Source organism: Punica granatum, chromosome 7, assembly GCF_007655135.1.
Source record: "Punica granatum isolate Tunisia-2019 chromosome 7, ASM765513v2, whole genome shotgun sequence".
Classification (NCBI taxonomy): domain Eukaryota; kingdom Viridiplantae; phylum Streptophyta; class Magnoliopsida; order Myrtales; family Lythraceae; genus Punica; species Punica granatum.
The window spans coordinates 5,937,624-5,959,719 of record NC_045133.1 but is presented as its reverse complement, the minus strand read 5'-3'; the positions used below and the strand labels follow the sequence as shown (position 1 = coordinate 5,959,719).

Below are 22,096 nucleotides of genomic sequence, written 5' to 3'. Positions count from 1 at the left end.
ATTATTCCTATAAATTATTAGAATAATTCTTTTAAAATATACATTTGTTTCATTACTTCTCCTCTCCACTCCTCTCCCTCCCTAAAATGTCCCAAACAAGACATGCATTCTCCCTCCATTCCCTCCCCTCTCCTCTCCCTCTCCTCTCCTCTCCTCTCCCTCCCCTCAAAACTCCCAAACACAGCCTAAGAGCTAGCTAAGCAACTACAGATAATCAGTATGATTCATCGTGTGTCCGGCACTTTTTGCCTTCTTGAATACTTTACGAGCAATCGGGACACATATTCAAAAGAGAAACTAATAACTTGCTGATTGTTTGATATGTGCCATTGCAAGAAAGAGTAAACATATATCACATAGTTCACTACTCGCAAAGACTCTCCCCAAGCCTATCAATAAAGTTTCTACCAGTCGGGTATTAGCTTTTGTTACGTATGTGAGTCAACATGGGCATACGCGTACTCGAGATGTCCTTCTTCGAATATCAATCCTTATGTCAAATAGCTTGTCAGTGCTGGGCAGGCAGACTAGGACTATGAAAATGGGGGATCCTTCGGCACCTCGGAAGTTGGGTAGTAGAAGCCATTATGACTGGTAACCTAGAAATTTCCAATTTAATTATTGTGTTTAGACTATTCATGTCCCTTTATTATTTTTCTAGAACTCATGAGACTCTGTAAGTTACAACTAAAAAAAAATATAGTAAATTTACTATAAGAAATTTAGCTATTTTGGAGAGAAATTTCCGGTGCAAATTTTGTCGGAAATTTCCGATGACTGTTGGATCTTAATAAAAACAAGGGAACAAGAATTCACTCAGAAAATTTTTAATAGATAAAAAATTACTTGTCGAGGGTTATTCCCTCTCGGAGTTCCTTTGGAATATTTTTAAAAAATTATTATTATTATTGAGGAAATTTCCGAGGAAAATGAAGTAAAATATATTATTATCCTGCCAAAAATATTTTAAAAAACTGTATTTTCTTAAAAGTTTTTCATTGAAATGTATGAAAAATATAATTTAAAATATATATATATATATATTTTATAATATGTAGTAAAATATATATTTTGCGACCATAAGATCATCATGTCGGAGAGGTAATTAGGACGAACTACTAACAATACGCAATTCTTCGTGGCATCAGGAAATTAATATTCAAAAATGAAATTTTTATATGTTGTAGTATTAATTGGGAGATGAATGCTCGGCCATTATTATATTTATTTGTATGGCAAAAATTAGTGTAAATGTTTGTGAATCACTGTAGAAACTAGAATCACTCATATAAATTATAATAGTACAAATAGTAAATTTTTTAAACGAGTAATTAATGTATCCTTTTAAGCAATCAATAATAGGTAATTCTTAGTTATGCGCTAATGACTCAAATCGATCCGGACATAAATCGAATTAAATAAATAGTTAAAAATGTATTGGAAACTCACCTAGGTTGATTACTCCTGCAAAGGAAAATACAACCTATAGAATGGAAGACTACATGTGTGTACGGGTGTAAACGAGGCCAGACCTTTGATAACGATTTGGGCCCCAGCTCGATCAAAGCTCGAATTGGGCTCGGCTCGGGCTCGTCAATAAAAAAAGCTAAGCCGAGCTCAATAGTATTTGGCTTGTGAAGCTCACGAGCCTAAACGAACTATATAATATATATATATATATATATATATATATATTATGACTTATTACATACGGTAGTCCAATTCAAGCCCTTGTGAGCTCGAAGTCACGAGCCTTATATGAGTCGAGCTCTGCTAGTGTGGCAAGCCTTTACTAACCAAGCCGAGTCTTCACTGGAAACAATGAGCCGAGCCCAAGCTCGAAGAGTTATGCTCGCGCAAGCTTGAGCTTCAGACCCGAGCTCGCGAACTAATAAATGAGCCGAGCTCGAGCATAGTATATTCAGACTTGACTTGGCTCATTTATACCCCTATGTGTGTGTATGCATGCAATTTTTTTTTGGAGGGGGTGAATCCACTACAACAAAGTAATTTATTAGCAATTCATTAATCATTTTCAGTTGCTAAAAAGTCACTTTTAACAACTAAAATATTTTTCAATCATATAGATTTTTAATTGTCATGCCCTTTAGCTATTGAGTCGTGACAAGTAATGTGCAACTAAGTTTTATTAGTCGTTATAGGTTATAGTAACTACATTTTACCTCTTAATAAATTGAAAAATATAGTTGCTAAAGAATTCATTTAGTAACTAATATTTTTAGCAATTACAATTTCAGTTGTTAAAATCTATACCAGCTAAAATAATTTGATTCATTTTAGTTGTAACAGTGTAGTAACTAAAGGATTTAGCAACTAAATATATGTACAGTTGAAATATATTTTAGTTATCCAAGGTGACTTTTTAGTAACCAAAATTGATCACTTAGTTGCTAATAAACTACAATGTTGTAGTGATTCTGTGTGCCCTTGGATCATCAATAATGTCTCAATGTCATCCCACAATAATTAATGCTCTATTATATCCCGTTTGAATTATGTAGAATGCTTATCCTTCAGCTTATGCAGTACACATAATATATAGTCTTTTTTGGTAATAAAATCGATTGATTAGAAGATATATATGGAAGTACAAAAGTGATAGGCTTTTTTTTTTTGGGTGAAAAAATAATGGGCATTACCCACTTGCCATGCATTTATTACCCAATATAAGAATAGATATTAATTGCCAATTATATTTATGTTAGGGCATGAATCAATGGCTAATATCTCCCTTTTGAAGAAGGTTACTTATACCCAAAAAATGGTAAATCATTGTGCAAAAGAATTGGTATTCAAGCCTGAAAGCATGTAGAATCTGTTTACTTATTTTTCATTTCTCTTCTTCACTTTTATTCTCCATATCTAATTCCATTTTTCGACAGAAAAATACGGAATTCTTGTTCAAAAATTAGAGGTCAAAATTTTCTCTATATTTGGAAATATGAAAAAAATGTACATCAAGTGAACACGTACTATTATTTTTCTAAATTTCTCTCACATATGGACTGGAATCACAGCCGATGGTGGTGATTTCTTGTATCGAGTGTATTGCTTGAGTGCAAACTAGAGAATAATATTTCCAAGCTACGTACATACGGAGCAAGAACAACAGAAGCTGCACGGCCAGTCCATGGCCACACAGAGCCCGTGGTGCTCATAGGGATTATGAGGTTACGTACGAGGATAGCAATGGAGCTAATTCATGTCTGAATTGAGGAGAACTATGTTGGTGAACGTTGACTGAATCAAATGCAATAGACCTCGTGCGGTCCGTAATCGAAAGAAAGATTGCAATCCCGCAATAGAACTAAGCTTCTTCTGTGAAGAACAAAATCAGGAAATCATTGAAACAGAACTCTAGTATATATGCCTCAGAGAATAAGTAAGACAGAATAAACAAATAATTTACAGATCCATTTCTAACCCATCCTTCCCAGTAATTATCTCAATTTTGAGAGGAAACTTGAAAAGTTAATCTACGTAGGAATTGCAAGAACAGCGAATCGCTCACCTGTTAGTGGGGAGTACTCGAATATGCTAGAATGAACGAGCTTCTAAGTATGAGAACTGGTGTATAATACAGTGACACATATCCTCGCCTATGAATCACAAGGTCTTAGGTTTGATTCTCGTCAATGGGATTTCTTGTGCTTCATTATTTATCTTTCCATTTCTTTTAACGAGGTCATGAGTACAGTCGGACCAAGGAATCATTGCAAGTTGTTCTGATATTTTCGCGTTATCTAATCTGTAAGGCCGGTGGTAGATTGATATAAAGCCCGATCTTCCATCAGATCCAAATGACCAGAATCTGTAGCTTCGAGTACTTTCTCTGACACGACATCGTAGCTTTCAGTATAAACTATCTGTTGTCACATATTCAAGATCTGATAACATTCATTCCACTGTACTTCTTCACCCATGGAAGAGATTCTAGTTGCTCATTTGATTGAGAAGACTGGTGCTGAAAAACAAGAAGCTCGCAAGAAAGCTGAGATCATAACTTTCGTAAATTAGCGTTCTTATAAAGCAGCCACATCACGCATCATGACAACATTATTTTTATATTTTTATGACATGCCCTCGAGAAGTTGATATGTGTCTTCCTAGTTCTATTCAAAGACTCTTGTTTTTTGCCCCCCTTTCTAACCATAAGAATTTACCACAACCTAGTGCAGTCCTCAAGAGACGATGTTTCCGTAGAAACATAATGCTTGAACAGGTAATTGAGACATTATTAGGCAAGAGAAAGAACTTCAGAGAGTCGTAAATCACCTCATTTGCTTATATATAGAGAGAGTAACTTGCATATATCCAAGGAATAAAAGTGCGATACAGAGAGAACAAGACCAATGATAGATGGTTTAATCGTGGGACGGTGTCTTGTCATAGATGATGTCCAGCTGTTGACGCAAGGCATGCGGAACGAGCTCCAAGCTTTACCATAAATATATATATATATATATATATATATCCTATGATCCCCTAAACATAAAAAGCAAAACATTCTCTTAAAGAATATGAGAATTTATCCGAAACATACCGGAACATATAATACAATATATGTTACGACCTGAAATTTTTGTTTAGTTTTGGTTTAGTGATTGGTTGAGAAAAGAAAATTACTCTCTTTTGAGATGTATATACATATTAGAGTTTGCTGGATTGGTTTTATATTTTTGAGAGTCTATTGAAACCTTGTTTTATGTTAATAGTTATGTGGTAACGGATATCAAAGAAAAGTAAGGGAAATTCAGCTGAAATTTCAGGTCGTGACAAGATTGGAGTGACGGTAGGGATTGAAACAAGTCCACCAGAAAGTGCTCTGCGTCCGTCACAACTTCGGTGGTGAGTGAAGTCACTGCAGAGAGAGACATAGGAGATATGGAGGAGGCCATCGTCCTAATGGTCGATGATGTTGGCACTGCCGTTGGTAATCGGGTGTAAAAGAATTTTCTCGGCTCCACTCAGTTGCAGCCGAGCTCGGTTTTTTCATCGAGTGGTCATCAGATGATAAGAAAACGGATAACTTTTCGAGCCGTGGTTAGACTTATGAAAATTGATAAGATACGGTATCTAACCTGGTGGAGGCTTGGATCCATTTTGGTGGTTGGTGGTGGAAGAGGAGGATTTAGGAGAAGGCCCACGTAACGAAGATGTGCCTTGAAAGAGTAGGCCCAAGACTTCATATTATGGCCTCTCAGATGATTGTGGGCCAAGAAAAAAAAGATGCTCCTTGCATGGGTTCGGGGCAATTATGTGATGCTTATTCATGCCCTAATACGAATCCAAATAATGGGCAAGTTATTTAATTATATCGGATAATAGATGGTAAGAAAATTTGCCTAAAGGGAAATTAATTATAGTGTGGTTTCTTTTCCATATTTTCTCTGGACCACCGATTTGATTTGCTGCCGTGAAAGACAATATACATTAATTATGGGATTGCCATAACTGAATTAATTGGATTCTGTATAATTCAAAATGACGTCGAGAATTTGTAGTTACGACATTGAGATTGAGCAAATATATATATATATATATATATAGTCTGTCATTTTGTAGAAGTCGTTCCCTCTCTATTGAAGCTGATCCAAAGGCAATTCTAAGTGAGTTTCCAATGCATTTTTCAATATTTTTATTTTTAATTTTAATTTGGCTTCGTTTGGAAGTGTGGTAGGGTTGAATAAGCGCTTATTTTATTGAGTTTTAAGCAAAATTAGTGTTTGGTGAAATCTTTCAAAACTATGATTTGGTTAATTTTCGTGGTTGGAAACGTGATTTTCTCTAGCAGGTTGATAGGTGCCTATAAAAATTGTTTATGTTTATTCTCTATTTCAAGTACTAATTTTAATTTCATTAGTTTCAAATTATTACATCTCAAATACTTTTGTTTATTCTAAAATCAGTACATGTTTTTCCTTAATTATATTTCAGCATTTTTATTTCAGCAACATCACTTCCAAAGCAAGACCAAATTGCATTATGTATGTGTGTGCATCATTAACCACCTAGGAATTGCTTACTGTAAAAAAGTACATGAATTACTTTTTAAAAAAATTTACTATATGTAATATTATATGCAAAATTTGTCCAAAGAAATATATTATCAACTCCGGCGTGCAAGTCCAAGGGGTTAAAATGAAAAGTAAATAACTTATATATAATTTTTCATCATCCTCTCTGCTACAATTTTCTCCTTTTATTTCCTTTAATTGTTTATTTTTATATTGGCTATCGATCTGTAAATTCGAGATGTAATTATTATTTCTCTCGGCCATAGAATAATTTGTTTTATGAACTTTTAAGTCTTTTATGATCTAAGTATTGCCATTTGAAAGATCCTAGGAAAATGATCTTATTTAGCACTTAGATACTTGTCTTAGTTTATCTGTTCGTGTATATTCTTTCTTAATGTTTAAAATTATATGTTCGTCGATGTTTTGAAAATATCAAATATTATATTATTTTGAATGGATATTTAACATAACATGAAGAAGTTACGATTGAAGAATTTCTTTGGTTAATTTCTTTGCATTAATTATTCAATTGTTAATTATTATGACTTTTAATTTCTTTGTTATTATTTCCATTTCAGTTATTCAATTTGATATAATTTGCCTTCATTATTCTTATCCTTGTTTAAGAATCATTCCATCTAATAAAAGTTGAAAGTTCAGAAACTGGTCATGGAAAATATAAATTGTGATATTATGCTAATAGTCTTTATTTTCTTACAGGTAGGGTCATGGCAGCTCAGATGTCGAAGGCATCTTTTATTCTCCTCGCAATTGCTCTCTTTGCTCTTAGCCAATGTTAGTACACTTTTATATTCCTTTTCCTCTCATTGAACGGTTACTTTGTCCCGGTAGGATGGTAGAGAATTTTTATTTTATTTATTTTAAAAGACACACATTTCACCAAAAAAGAAAAGAAAAGAAAAAAGAAACGCAAAAACTAGTAGTCGACTTGGGCATGCATTTATGCTTGACTTTCCTCAATTTCTCCCTTTTCTTTCAGTTTCTCTAAAATATAATTGATTAATAAAATAAAATTTCATGACTAGAAGTGTAGAAAAAGAAAGAGTTATGAGATTAGAAAAGAATATATGTAATTTGTAATATCATTGAAGTTTCTAATTATCAGTTTGAACAGGCGTTGCTTCGCGGTACCCAACAACAAATGACGTGAAGGCGAAGGTACCCATTTCAGCGTGCGATCGGAATGATGATGGCCAATGGTGTTGCCTGACAGATCGTGCAGGTCGTTGCTACGAAAGCCATGATTCGTGCTTGACGCGCTGTGATCCATTTCCCCCCGCTCTTGGGGTTCATAACTAACTCCGTTGAAGAAGTTTGGATCACAATAATAAGATCTTATTGAGAATGCGGAAGGGGCTTTGTATGAAGAATGGGATCTGATGGATACATAATAATAAGAGAGATTTGCTAGTTAATGTATATGGTCTTTTTATAAACTGCTTGGTTAAACCCGCGTCGTTTTTTCATCAATTTCTACGAAGTGTTACATTAAAAAGGATTCTATTTCTATTTCTCTGGAAACAATCCAATGAGCTTCACTCTTTTATAATGGATATTGATTATAGATTAAGGGGCATGTAAAAGTAATATAGCATAACTGTCATGGGTATATTAGGAATAAGAAAAATCAAGAAACAATCCAATGAGCTTCACTCTTTTATAATGGATATTGATTATAGATTAAGGGGCATGTAAAAGTAATATAGCATAACCGTCATGGGTATATTAGGAATAAGAAAAATCAAGAAACAACCAAATGAGTTTCACTCTTTTATATTTTATAGATTATAGAGTCATAGATTTGAAACCAACGAAAATATATATTAAAATAGAATAAATTATAGAAATAAAGCAAAATAAAAAAGTTGCAAGAGTATGAAGTAATATATTATTCTCTTTGTAAAATTTACAACGGATACAACTTTATATGTTTTTAATCAAAAAATTTATTTCTTGTTCCTTCTTTGTTCATTGAAAATTAAACAAAAATAATATACTAAAAATTAAATTTTCTTATTAAGATAACATAAAATAAATTTGTGATTGCCTATATGAGAAACTTTCTTTCTTCATGTTTTTCCATTCACTGGATCACCGGATTTTTTTTTCTTTTTCCATTCATTAGAATTTGAAGAAAATACTATAACACTATAAATAATAAAAATAAAGCCAAATAAGCAAACATTGCAAGAGTATGAAACAACACCTTACTCTCTGTGTACGGTTTCAAAAAGATAACACTTTATATGGTTTTAATTAACAACAACAACAACAACAACAACAACAACAACAACAACAATAATAATAATAAATCAAAAAATTTCATTTTTTCCTTTTTTATTCATTAAAAGTTTGAATTACAAATAATATAATAAATTAGATTTTTCAAAGTATAGAAAATTTTTAAGAAAGTTATATTATAATTCCTTACTAAATTGAACTTTCTTTCGTTTTTTTACTCATTGAAAGTTTCTTTTTCTTTTACTATTCATTAAAAATTGAAAAAAAAACTAAATATAAAAGGGCGTTGGTTAGGAAATGATGTTGCTGAAACAAAAATACTGAAGTATATTGATGAAGAATGTGTGCTGATTTTAAATTAAGCAAAAGCCTTTGGAATGTAACAATTGAAAACTTATGAAATTAAAATTAAAATTAATACTTAAAATAGAGAATAAGAAGAAGCAATTTTTATAAGCACCAATCAACCCACTGAAGAAAATCATGTTTCCAACGACAGAAATTAGTGAAACCATGGTTTTAAAAGAATTAACTAAACGCTGCTTTTGCTTAAAATTTAATAAAATAAGCATTTATCTAACTGTTACTTCACTTCCAAACGAAGCCAAAATGAATTATAAAAAGGAAAAATAAAAATAAAAAGTTACAAGAGTATGAAATTATCCCTTACTTTCTTTGTAGAGTTGTAAAAGGATAAAACTTTATATGTTTTAAATCCCAAAATTTCTTTTTTTAAAACAATTCTATTTATTAAAAGTTGACTCGAATAATAATATACTAAATTAAATTGTCATAGTAAAAAAGAAAAATAGCCACTTAATAAAATGAGTTTTTTTTGCCATTCATTGCAAATTTCTTTCCTTTTTCTATTCATTAAAAATTGAATAATAATAAATTATGTAAAGAAAGGAATATTTTTTAAAAAAATTGCAAGATAATGAGACAAAACCTCACTTTCTTTGTAGAGCTTCAAATGAATACAACTTTTTTTATGTTTTTTATCACAAAATATCTTTGTTTCTTCCTTTTTTATTCATTAAAATAATATTGTACATTAAATTGCCTTAGAAAAACGAAAATAAAAGACAAATTTACTTGATAATTTCCTGATAAAACCAATTTTATTCTTTTTGTTTTTTACATACATTGAAAATTTCTTTTTCTTTTTCTATTCATTTTAAATTGAAAAAATATATAATACAGTAAAATAAATTATATAAATGAAGAAAAATAAGAAAAAGTTTCATGAGTATGAAGCAATACCTTACTGATCTATTCGTGGAGCTGTAAAAAGATACTATTTATATGATTTTAATCACAATATATCTTTGTTTTTCGTGTAAAAATAATAAGATAAATTAAATAGTCAAAATTTAAACAAAAATTGAAAATTAGTTTATAATTGCTTGATAAAACAGATTTTCCATCATTTTGTATATCCATTCATTGAAAATTCATTTTCTTTTTCTATTCAATAAAAATGGAAGAAAATATATAATATAGTATCTATTATTAAAATAAAGCAAATAAGAAAAGCTGCAAGAGAGTATGAAGCAATAAGTTACTCTCTTTCTAGAGTTTCAAAAGGATACACCTAGCAGTGTCCCTTTTTTATCACAAAATATCTTTTGTTTCTTTTTTTTAGTCATTAAAACAAAATAAAAATAAAAATAAATATATAATTGCCTAGTAAAACAGAGTTTCTTTCTTTATGTTTTTCCATTCATTAAGAATTTCTTTTTATTTTTGTATTCATTTAAAAATTGAAGAAAATATGTAATATAATAATATAAATATAAAAATAAAGCAAAAATATGAAAAGTTGCAAGAGTATGAAACAATTCCTTACTCTCTTTGTAGAATTTCAAGCAGACACAAATTCATAAGTTTTTAATCACTTAGTTTTTCTATTTTCATTTTTATTAATTAAAAAAATGAAATAAAATAGGAAAAAGCACAAAAACCCAATTGTGATTAGGGGTTGAGACAAATTGAACTATGTATTTTTTTAAGGGATAACTAACACCCTGTGATTTACAATGTGTGACAAAAGAACCTCACCGCTACTTTTTTCTTCACTTATGATTCTCAACCTTTAACATTTTTTTTTCTTTCTGGTCTTAAACTTTTTTCTTTATCGTTTTTATAATCAACTTTAAAAAAAATTTCACTTTAATCCTACGGAAGGGATGAAGAGGCTAAGGCCGCCAATTAGTGACCCCAAATCCACCCACGTGGTCGTCGGCACCCACAGAGGTCGCCGACGATCATGGGGAGGTCCTAGGCAATTTGGGGGCTGGAGCCACCAATCAGCGACCCTGACCCCAATCATGTGTCATCAGCGTCCTTCGCGAGTGCGGTCGACTAAGGAGGTGGGGTATGGACCTCAACTCGAGGTCTCGACCAATTCGGAGGCTGGGGAAGCCAATAGGCATCCCCGACCCCACCCCCTTGGTCGCCGGCACTGGCGGGAGTGGGGTCGGGGTCGTCGATTTGCAGCCCTAACCTTCCTCCATTCGGTAGAACTAAAGTGAAAAATTCTTGAAAGTTGAGGATAAAAATTATAAAGAAAAAAGTTTAGGACCAGAAAGTAAAAAATGTTAAAGGTTGATGATCAAAAATGAAGAAAAAAGTAGCGGTGAGATTCTTAATGTTCCACGGAATAAATCATGGGTGTTAGTTGTCCCTCGAAAAAATTTAGGATCCAATTTGTCCTAACCCTTAACTACAAAGGGTCTTCTTGCACTTTTCTGATAAAAATAATACAACAAATAAAAATGTCAATGTAAAAATAAATGAAGAAAAAATGTCGTTAAATTTCCTCATATAACAAACTTTCTTTCTTTTGCTTTTCTATTGACAATGCTCTTTTTCATTTTCTATTAATTAAAAAATAAAAAAATAAAAATTGTAATAATAAAAATTGTAAAAACAAAGCAGACTAAAAAGAAAAATTGCAAGAGTATGAAACAATACCTTACTCTCTTTGCGGAATTTGTAAAAGATACAACTTTAAATGTTTTTAATTGCCAAATTTCTTTTTCCCCTTTTTAAATAAAAATTGAATGAAAAATTATAAATTTAATTGTCACATTAAAAAATAATTTATATTATCTAATAAAACAAACTTTCTTTCCTTTTTTTTTTGTGGTCCACTAATTCTTTTTTTCCCCCCTATTTGTTGAGAGCTAATAATACTATGAGGCATCCAGTAGGAGGAAGAGGTAAGAGGTAGAAGAAAAGAAGGGGTGGGAGTAGGGTCCTCTCTCCTTAAATGCGCCTGTGCAGTGTATCCTTAAATCCTTCCAAAGATTGGGTCGATAGGTCGCGTGATTGCAGATCTGTCAATATATACTTGTATATTCGAGCAATATATGTGTGCGATCGATATATGAGGTGAGTGACTGCTTTGAGGTAAATGTAATTCAAGCAAGTAGGATTCTCCTTTCTCCCATGTTGCATGAATTTTTATGGACCGACCAATGAGTGCATGACCTTGAGCATCTTGTAGAATTGCATGAGAAAGAGCAAGCTCGTTCACCAAAACAAGACTGTCTGCAGCTTTTATAGTTCTTTTGTCATTAGATACAACTAAGGACAAGTTGAAGTGGAGTAAAACCGTATCATCATATCCCGTCTTTAATTTTCTTCATGTTCGATTCCCTTCTTTACAGCAGATTGAGAGAGAATAATAAAGAACACGAGAAGATTTCACCGAACGTTGATGGGGCCGGTCACTATTTTGACTTTAGTTTTTCTCGTCTGACAGATTGTGAGGTGGTCATCACGTCAGTAGTGGTTAGTCGTGTGGTGACTTCAATAAGGTGCATGATGTTAATATCTTTGATTTCCATCTTGTTATGCAGAATTGATCACCACTATAACTGTATTATTGATCTTATTATTGTGTTATCAGCTAGGCTCGTGATTGTGCATCCCTGTCTTTTTCGGTGTGGACCCTGATATTTTCCGTTTCCTCTTAGTCCATCATTGTGGAAGAATAACTGATCAAATATTGAAAGTACGTTTTGAATGTAGCATAATTGTGCAAGTAGAACAAATATTATATTATTAGTATAATTAATCGTTCTGCAAGGAATTGAAGTCAACAGACTTTCAGTTTTAAGTTAGCAAGTCAAAATAATTCAGTGGCGTCTTCTGGAAATGATCCAAAAAACGATGACTCACAATCTCATAATCATTACATTTTCTCAGATATTTTATTTGTATACCCCAAAATTAGGCAGACGTTTGACAATTCTAGATGTCCAGCCTAGGAAAAATTTGTCCCTTTTGGTTGTAGCATGCCCCTAGATCCAAAATCAACTTTTTTCTCATAATTTGGCGTTGACATTTGCTTCATCAGCCGTTACAAATTCTTCTCGGTTGCATAGTAGCAAACTATAGTGTCCATGTTATGGTCAGCACGTAGCATGATTAATTTACCTCTTTCGACAAAACAAATGTATATCATTCACATTCAGTTCGGAGAACTCACAGATCCAATATTTCCGAACAATATATATTTTCTTTCATAATGGAACAAGTTATGAGCATGTGTTGTGGTAAGTTCCTTTTTCTTTCTCCCATTGAATCCGAATTCGATAGATGATGACTTGCATATATGTCTTAGTGAAATAAGTCACGATAGTACAACCAAGAGATTGACTTTCCCACTCTGTTCGCTCTCAACTCTTTTGAGAATTTTTCTCTGCTCACCTAACCCTTCCTTTGAATTGCAATGTGTGAAAGGAGTTGTGTTGTGCTATCAAAAACTATGAGGCCCCCATTGGAAATCGGGTTAAGACCAAAATCTCTCCTAATTGACCGGCTCAATGCATGAATGATTAGCTTAGTGCACTTATCTCAGCTGTGTCTTAAATTCTTGAACATATATGTAGTTGGTAACTCTGATATCATGCTTACAGCGCTTATGACAAACCATTAAAATGCCACTATACAAAACGTCATCTTCATATTTTCTTTATTCTGAAAAAGTCAAATTTGGTCTAAGATCTTACGAATAAGTGACATCGGTCACCATATATAGAAGAATTTTGAAGTTTAACATGTTAACATAATTTACAGTCATACTATTCGTCGCTTACATCTCTCGTTTTAATTCTCAACACTTTTTTTTAATGGATTTTTTGGTTTGTTCGCTATGACAAATAGATAACAGTCGTTTGCCTCAATTCAGAGGATAAGAGAGGAAATTGCTCTTGCTAGCAGATTGGACTGATTTTTCTCAATTCCACGCGGAAATTGAAGTCGGCTCCAGTAGAGTAACTAATTGGTTGGACTAATGTCCTCTGTCATACATGATTCCTAGTCTATAACAAAAGGATTAATTATTTTATATCACAAGTGGCCTGAAAAGTGATTCCTCAATCTTCAAATTTTTAATTAGACCTTCATCATCATCTTCACATGCACGTTTAAACATTTGTTTAAATTATTTTGAACGTATATAAAATTGCAACTAGGGCTTAGAATACTCCGTCTTCTCTCTCCTCATCCTACATAACTCATTTTTTATGACCTAATTTGATTTTAGATGAGGATTGTATAAGATCTTACTCGAATAATTTTCATTCCAATAACGCGTAGGGGAAACTATTAATCATCTTCAGTTGAGTTTTGAACGTAAATAAAATTGCAACTAGGGCTTAGAATGCTCTCTCTTCTCTCTCTTCCTTCCTACATAACTAATTTTTTATGACCTAATTTGATTTTAGATGAGGATTGTATAAGATCTTACTCGAATAATTTTCATTCCAATCAAGCGTAGGGGAAACTATAAATCATCTTCAGTTGAGTAGGCCTACCATCCAAGATTCCACATTAGATAGAAAGTGTGTTGAAATGTTATAAGTTGAATCTCTTCTCCCTGATTTCCAGTATTTAAGTACTCTTTTCGGTGGATTTGATGCTAGACACACCCATAAAACGAAGTAGGCACCAACATCATTAAGCCGATCATCTGGGATGGAATTAGGGTTTTGAATTATGAGGGGCGATCGAGATCTCTGAAATGATTGAATAATGAGTTGAATAGAGAGAGCTGATGGAATGAGAATGAGAAATTTGCTACGATAATATAAACAATATCTTATAGATCAAGATCCCCAGTGGTGCATCCCCGTCTAACATTCATGAAGATCAAAAAATTTATATTGTGAATTCTCTAACAAGAAACTTAATCCTTGCTTTTGAGTCTTCCCATTTGTCCAAAAGTTTCATGTTTATTATATAAGTTTTGGACTTTGTCATCTCCATCGCTAATCTTTGCACACATTTCCTATATTATGTACGTCAATTGAGTCGAGCCTAGCTCGAAATGCCTCTCTTCCAATTTTTTTTGGATAAATGGTAGAAACTTTCATTAATCAAAAGGATTTACATCAAAAGACCATTTACCTTGTACATCATTAGCAACATCAAAGAACTCCCAGTCTACACCTCCAAAGAAAATTGATTAACTATTAGCACTATCAAGAGGGTAAAAGATGTGATGAACTATGACAGAATTAAAAATTTTGTGAGAGAATCGGGGGAGCACATATAACTTTGTTTTTATGTCTGCAAAGATCTTTCGAACCATAGCCGCTGTAGATGAGGTTTGTCCTTGATAGATTCTAGCGTTCCTCTCTCGCCATATGCTGTAAATGTAGTGTGTCCAAAGTAACTTTAAGCAAATCACATCAAGCTTCTTGCCTCGAAGAGAGGATATCCAACGAAATTCCGTACTCCAGCATACTTGTGTTCGGTGTAAGCCGATTCGAGCCAACAAACTTCTCCAAATTCCTTGGGTGACTGGACAATAAAAAAAGAGGTGGTCTCTCTTCCAATTTGGGTTGAACTCATAACCTTGATTTCATGCTAGGGACGTAGCCCATCTTTTTTTTTTTTTATTATTATTAGATAATTGGCGTAGCCCATCTAAAGATTGTGCTCCTTTGCTTACCGAAAAAAGATCGTGCTCCTTTGCCTGCAAACAAGAAGGATAAAGAATGTTCTAAATAAAGTGGGCTTGTCCAAACAGGACGTTGAAAAGTCAAAGGGTCAAAATCAAGATACCAAAACACTACATTCTCTGACTAAAAGAGAAAAGGGCGTCTAAGATATATAAGCTGATACTCCTCATTCCTATAATAAACATTCTATTGATTATTGATAAAATAACCACAGTTGCGTGTTAACAAAAATTCAAATCCCATTTTTTATTCAGAAAATTTTGGTCAAATCCACTATAATCTCCACCTATATAGACACCCCTTTCGTCAATCCTCTTCTTCTCAAGCTGATCCAAACATTTACTCTTCCTCGTCTTATTAGTTCCCTTCTATCTCCTCAACAAAATACTTGATTGTAAGAGCAAATACTTACACACGCATATACTTGGTTTTATTTGGGAAGAGAGACATGGAAGTTCGTGTTGCACGATGTTTTAGCCCTGAGACGAGTGATGTTAATGAAGACGAGTTCATCATGGATGTGAAGAAAGGACCGTGGACTGCAGAAGAGGATGCCGTCCTCATGAATTACGTGAGCATCAATGGTGAAGGGCGATGGAACTCTGTCGCTCGCTTTGCAGGTTAGCTTAAAAATCAATATACGCCGGTTACTTGGAGAATTAGGAGTGCATTATTAGTCAGACAAATGCTTGAATTTGCTTTACCAAAAAGCAACCCAACACGAACCTATGGGATTGAAAGAAGACATGCATGATTTCACGAGTAGTCCATAGTGTGCTCTGTTGCTTATATTCCTTGGTTTTCTGTTGTCGATAAGCAGGGCTGAAGCGAACCGGCAAAAGTTGCAGACTGAGATGGTTGAACTACCTACGCCCAGACCTGCGTCGTGGAAGCATCACTCTCCAAGAACAGCTGCTGATACTCGAGCTCCATTCCCGCTGGGGAAATCGGTAATTATGCTCACTAATTAACTTGCATTAAATTAACATCCTTTCCGCTTTACCCGGTTGTGTTCCTTCCTTCTATTTCCTTAGGATCTAACGCATGTACATGTTTCGAAACATTGCAGGTGGTCGAAAATAGCCCAATATCTGCCTGGCAGAACCGATAATGAGATAAAGAATTATTGGAGGACAAGGGTTCAAAAACAAGCAAAGCAGCTGAAGTGCGACGTCAACAGCAAGCAGTTCAGAGACACAATGCAATACGTCTGGATGCCACGCCTTCGAGAGCAGATCCAGAGTTTATCAGGCAACACCTCATCCGCTCAGCCCACCGACGCTGCCACTAATGCCGTAGACCCAACAAGCAATCACACTTGTGACCGAAATATCATTTATCAAATGGGTCAAACCGCCAGCCGGTCCAGTACGTTCACCTCGAGTTTCATTACTGAGATACCGGCAGCATCATCTGACTCCAATTCAGATAATACACAAGCCTCCCTTGTTTCGGATTCATCCGATCATTATGGTCCACGGGAAGGAAGCTCCATGGACAATATCTTTGACGTGTCTTTTTCGCGGCCTGAGAATTTGCTTGACTGTTCGGGTGACCTGATGATGGAGAATATGTGGAACGAGGAGAACATATGGTTCTTGCAGCAGCAGCTTTTAGATGATTGAAAGAGTTCATTCGACAATCTTTTTTAGGAGCAATTTGTTGAGAAAATCAAGTGTACAAAGATATATAATGATGGGGCATAAGATCATAATTAATAGGCCAAGCATAGCACTCCCTTAGATTAATTTAATATTTCTTCTCGTTGCATCAATTTCAGCAATTAATTCATTCAATTATGTAGAATAATTAAACTGTATCGGTTCGATTCTTCAATATAAATGGTTCAAAACGTTTAATTGAAACCTGTTCCCCTTCTTAGGGATCTTCAAGTACACAGTTCGGCTCATGGCATTGAAAGATGGATCGGTTCGGTCATGCATGATTTTATCAGGCCAAGTACAAACATTTAAATTAGATGCACGAATGTGCGAGTAGCTAGTTTTCCACGTGTTGTAAAAGGATGGAGTATATTGAAGTCAAAATTGTTGACCAGAAGGTGGGAAAGCCACTGAAAATGAAGCCTTAAGCCGTCCGTGCGTCTCTCTTCGATGTTAAGAATATATTCAATCAGAGACTTTGTTGGGCTATTTTTCTTTTTCCGGTGGGAAGCACTAACCAGCCGAAACTCTTGAAAAAAAATAATATCAAACATCGTCTTATTTAATTTGATCGTATAAGTATCAAGCTTGGTACAAATAATTTATTAGAAACCTAAGAAACCTCGGATTTGAATATTATTAATAAGAAAATTCACGATTGGAAAAGTTTTATCCTTAATGGGATGACAACTCAAATGTTGAATTTGCTTCGTGAACAATTTTTGAGCCATCACTTGGATCCCTGCTTTTTTTTGCCATCAAATCGACGGAACATTTTTAGTTTTATTATGTAAAATGGTCCGACCGTCAGCTTCGTTAACGAAACAATGACGAAATGCGTGGATGAGCCTCGTGGACATATTGAAAGCCAATTAACGTGTAACACGTGGAAAAAGAACTTTTGAAATATATATAAAGGGAGTGACTGAGAGCTCCCCGCGGCATCAAGACATCAGTCCCCTTCCCCCACCGACAAGGAGTGATGTCTGTGGCAACCTCACGGCTGTGGCGGAGGGAGCGGGCCTCCAGGGATCCCCCCCCATCTCTCCCTCTCTCTGAGCCGGAGGCCGTGAGGTCCCCAACGACCTTAGCTATGAGAGAGAGAGAGAGAGAGAGAGAGAGAGAGAGAGAGAGAGGAGGGAACACAGATCTAAGGGGCTCCCCTTCGGCTTCCTGGTTTTTGTTTTTTTCCCTCAACTTATTATTTTACAAATTACCCGTGTCACATTTCTATTGGTTTGCAGAGTTTCTGCGAGCCACAGCTTACTGAGACAGTGACGTTAATGAAATTGACGGCAACGTTTCACAAGTCAGGAATAGCCTGGGAGGAGCCACCTCCCTTCCTATTTTTTGTTTTTTTTCCCTCAACTTATTATTTTACAAATTACCCGTGTCACATTTCTATTAGTTTGCAGAGTTTCTGCGAGTCACGTGAGCTTACTGAGACAGTGACGTTAATGAAATTGACGGCAACGTTTCACAAGTCAGGAACCATATATTTAAATTTATCCACAAGTCTCACCCAATCGAAATAAGTTCGTTCAAAATTTTGTTGTTATCCTAGGAATTTTTGACAAAGCAAACGATACAATAAAATGATGAGCTTTTAGTAAGGATTGGAGTTGCTTACCTCACAAAAAATATGAAAGAGCGAAGTGGCAAGACCCTAATAAGGATAGCGTTACTATATATATAGCTCCCAATTTGTGGAACTCTACTAATAGGGTCGAGCGTTTGTGTTGATTAATGATAATAATTCAAGAAATGCTCTCATGTTCAGTTAATAATTCATAATGAATTGAGTCTGAAGTTGATGATTGTTGTGAGTTCGTCTTCATTGAATCTATGTTTTCTATGTTTTGTGAGGGCGTGTTTCTAGAAGTCTTTAAAAGATAGGGATTGATCTCAAATTAAATTCCAAGTTAGAAATTTAGTATGGAAAAAATATTAATTTTGCGGTTGATTCATGTTTAGTTATAAGTCTATATTAAGCAAAAGCTCAAACTTTATCTATCAATTTAATTTTGTCTGATGTGAACCCCGGTATCCGAACCAATTAATCCAACCGAACTGGATCAGCTCACTAAAGGATAAAACTCTCACAGGGTGAATTTTTTGCATTCATAAGGATTCGAATTCGAGACCTTACTTAAGCGGAACAAGCGCCGAACGGTTTGAACCAACACGTTGATTCATGGTATTTATAGAGTTATTGTTTGCTTATTTCATGGTATTTATATATTCATTCGTAGCTAAGTTCAACCTATATTAAAAAAAAGTAACTTCATGCTAACATCTGAAAATCGTTAGCATAGATCTTCTTATACTTACACATCTTCTGATACCAACTTAACAAATTACTAAAGGATAAAACTCTCATAGAGTGAATTTTTGCATTTACAAATATTCGAATTCGAGATATTACTTAAGCAGAACAAGCGCTGAACAGATTGAACCAACACGTTCATTCATGGTATTTATAGAGTTATTGTTCATGGTATTTATATATTTATTCGTAGCTAAGTTCAACCTATATTAAAAAAAAAAAGTAACTTCATGCTAACATCTGAAAATCGTTAGCATAAATCTTCTTATACTTACACATTTTCTGATACCAACTCAACAAATTACTACGAAAGTATAGGCACAGCTTTGAGCTTACCTTTGGGACTTCATGTCCGCCAAAGGTAAGCTTGCCTTTGTCTAATTAGTTTGTCGGATTTTATGTAATGTTTAATTTCGATATTAAATGGTATCTATATATATTATTCTTAATGAAATAAAAGAGAGGAAGAATCGACTAATTAAGAATTTTGATGTTGTGGAACTTGGTATTAGCATTCCTAGACACTTATGCGTTGAGGCTGCTTTATATTTTTTCATGCTAGGAGGTTGGCTAAGTAATTTATTATGTGCAATTTCTCCTTCGATGAGTAATTTTCAAACCCAAAATAAGAGCATGTAGGCATTGGTAAGACAGTTCTTCGACCCTACCGAAACTTGTAAGAACAGAGCTGGAATCGGAAATGTCAGGGGTGCATAAGCCCAACCTGCCGCAGCCCAACTCAGGCCCAATTCGGCCCGCTACTCACAAAGGCCCACTTCTAAGGGCTCCAAGCCCATGCAGCCTAAGAGGAGGACAGCCTCGTGTTTCCCCCATATGGAAGCCTATATAAGGTAACATTACCCCACAAATGAGATATGACATAACCCAAGATGGATCTACCTCTCATCACCACTATAGGCTGACTTAATCATCGAAGGGGGAATCTGGGAACACCTCCTGGCCTCCCTTCTTTTCAGGTTATTGAAGCATTCGGAGCACATGAAGACTATTGGACCAACACCCCAAGAGGAAATATTATAAAATTTAAGCACGTACGTGCTGCTTTAAATCTGTTGTCTATCAGATTTCTATGCCCGAGACGATGGACACAGTCCTTAACCTTGGGTTGAATGATGAGGTGGTTGAGGGCTTAGCTTCGAGGATGGAGGGCCGTTTGCCTATGATTCGTACAAAAGGTCACTAGACATGTTTAGGGGCATTGTAAGTTTTATATATATATATATCTAATCAATTACTTACTGAACTTGACATTCTGCAGTTTTATTTTCTATTGATCGAAGTAAACTTACAAAGACTAATGTCAGAATTTGATAGATGTTTGAAGGTGATGGGGATTCCGCACTCTTTATTGGAAGCGAAACAGCAGAAACTTAAGAATACGAACAAAGTGGACCTCGACACCAAGTTGATAGCCTCGGATGTTAAAGAGCTCATGCAGGAGTACAAGAGTGTCTACCTTGAATGGAAGGGTGAAAGGTTCCATTCGGATAAAAGGTCTAAACATGGCATTACATTTGTTTGCACGGTGAAGGCTTTGTTCTCTCGAGATTCATGCTGATATGTTTACAGTTGCTGACACTATTGGATTTTGACTGCAATCGAGTCTAGCTTGTGATACTATAAATGTTTCATGCAGATCTTTTTGGAGATGTATTCTTTTTATAAATTCTGCAGGTTGTTTTTGGGAGCTCGATGGAAAACTCATCTCGTACATGTAGTTGATGCAGATGTGCATATGTGTATTTATCCTTTCTTAGGTGCTGTAGGTATACATTTATGCCAAACTCACCATTATAATTCTGTTATATCGATGAATTATTGTGTTATCAGCTAGGCTCGCTATTGGTGCAGCCCTATCGTTAAATTGTAAGGAAAATTGCTTTTTTTTTTTCTTTGGTCTTTCATTGTGGAAAATTAACTAATCAGATATTCGGAGTATGCTTTGACAGTAGCATAGTGCAAGTAAAACAGATAATATATTATTAGTAAATCAAATTAATTGTTCTCCAAGGATTTAAAGTCAACAGACTTTCAGTTTTAAGTGAACAAGTCAAAATATTTCAGTGGCCCCTGTCAATGACTCACAATTTCATAATCAATATCACATTTTTCCAGATATTTTATTTGCATACCCCAAAATTAGGCAGAATTTTGACATTTCTAGATGTCCAGCCTAGGAGAACTTTGTCCCTTTTGCTGTGACATGTCCCTCCAAAATCAACTTTTGTCCCTTAATTATGCGTTGACATTTTCTTTGTGGATAGTAGTCAACTACTGCCCAAGTTAGTTTGCATGTATTTTGACTAATTTAAGGTTAATAAAAAAAAATTCAAGAACTTTGCCACCCTTTTCCACTTTTAGCACTAATTTCTTTTTTTTTTGGCAAGAAAGATCACAGACTTTGATTCTCATCACACATTTGTCATTCATGGTACTTTCCGTCCATTTTGCTGACGTAGCGACAAATAGTGCTTAAGTGACAAACAATGTGACGTCACGTTAGCAAAATTAATAAAAAAATAATTAAATACAATGAATTATTAAAAAAAAAAACTCAAGTTCTTGATTGGAGAAGGGGGTTAAGACACTTCGCCAGCCACCTACCCCCGTCGGAGGCCATCGGCCAGTCAAAACCCGCCGGCGACCTCCATTAGGGTTTGGGTGTCCGACGGGGAGCTTCACCCCTCCAATCTGAGGGAAATCAGATTTTTTGTCCAAAAATAAAATTCGAGCTAAAAGTGAAAAAAGAGCAAAGTTCATGACTTTTTGAATCGTAAACCCATTAATTTAATTACATCTTCGAACAAC

At 34.5% G+C, this 22,096-nt stretch overlaps 1 protein-coding gene across 1 annotated transcript; it reads left to right on the top strand.

Moving 5' to 3' along the window:
• Nucleotides 1-15,513: 15,513 nt before the first annotated feature.
• On the top strand, nt 15,514-17,145 carry LOC116213302 (transcription factor MYB108-like). Its single transcript, XM_031548182.1, has 3 exons — nt 15,514-15,900; nt 16,101-16,230; nt 16,350-17,145. The coding sequence occupies exons 1-3, from the start codon at nt 15,729-15,731 to the stop codon at nt 16,903-16,905; spliced, it is 858 nt and encodes a 285-aa protein (XP_031404042.1). The 5' UTR covers nt 15,514-15,728; the 3' UTR covers nt 16,906-17,145.
• The last annotated feature ends 4,951 nt before the right edge of the window (nt 17,146-22,096 follow it).

Excerpts from the sequence above, each read along its gene's own strand:
- LOC116213302 (XM_031548182.1), top strand. The coding sequence starts at position 15,729 with ATGGAAGTTCGTGTTGCACGATGTTTTAGCCCTGAGACGAGTGATGTT. Across the intron at positions 15,901-16,100 it reads CTCTGTCGCTCGCTTTGCAG|GGCTGAAGCGAACCGGCAAA; the intron begins GTTAGCTTAAAA and ends GTCGATAAGCAG. Across the intron at positions 16,231-16,349 it reads CATTCCCGCTGGGGAAATCG|GTGGTCGAAAATAGCCCAAT; the intron begins GTAATTATGCTC and ends GAAACATTGCAG.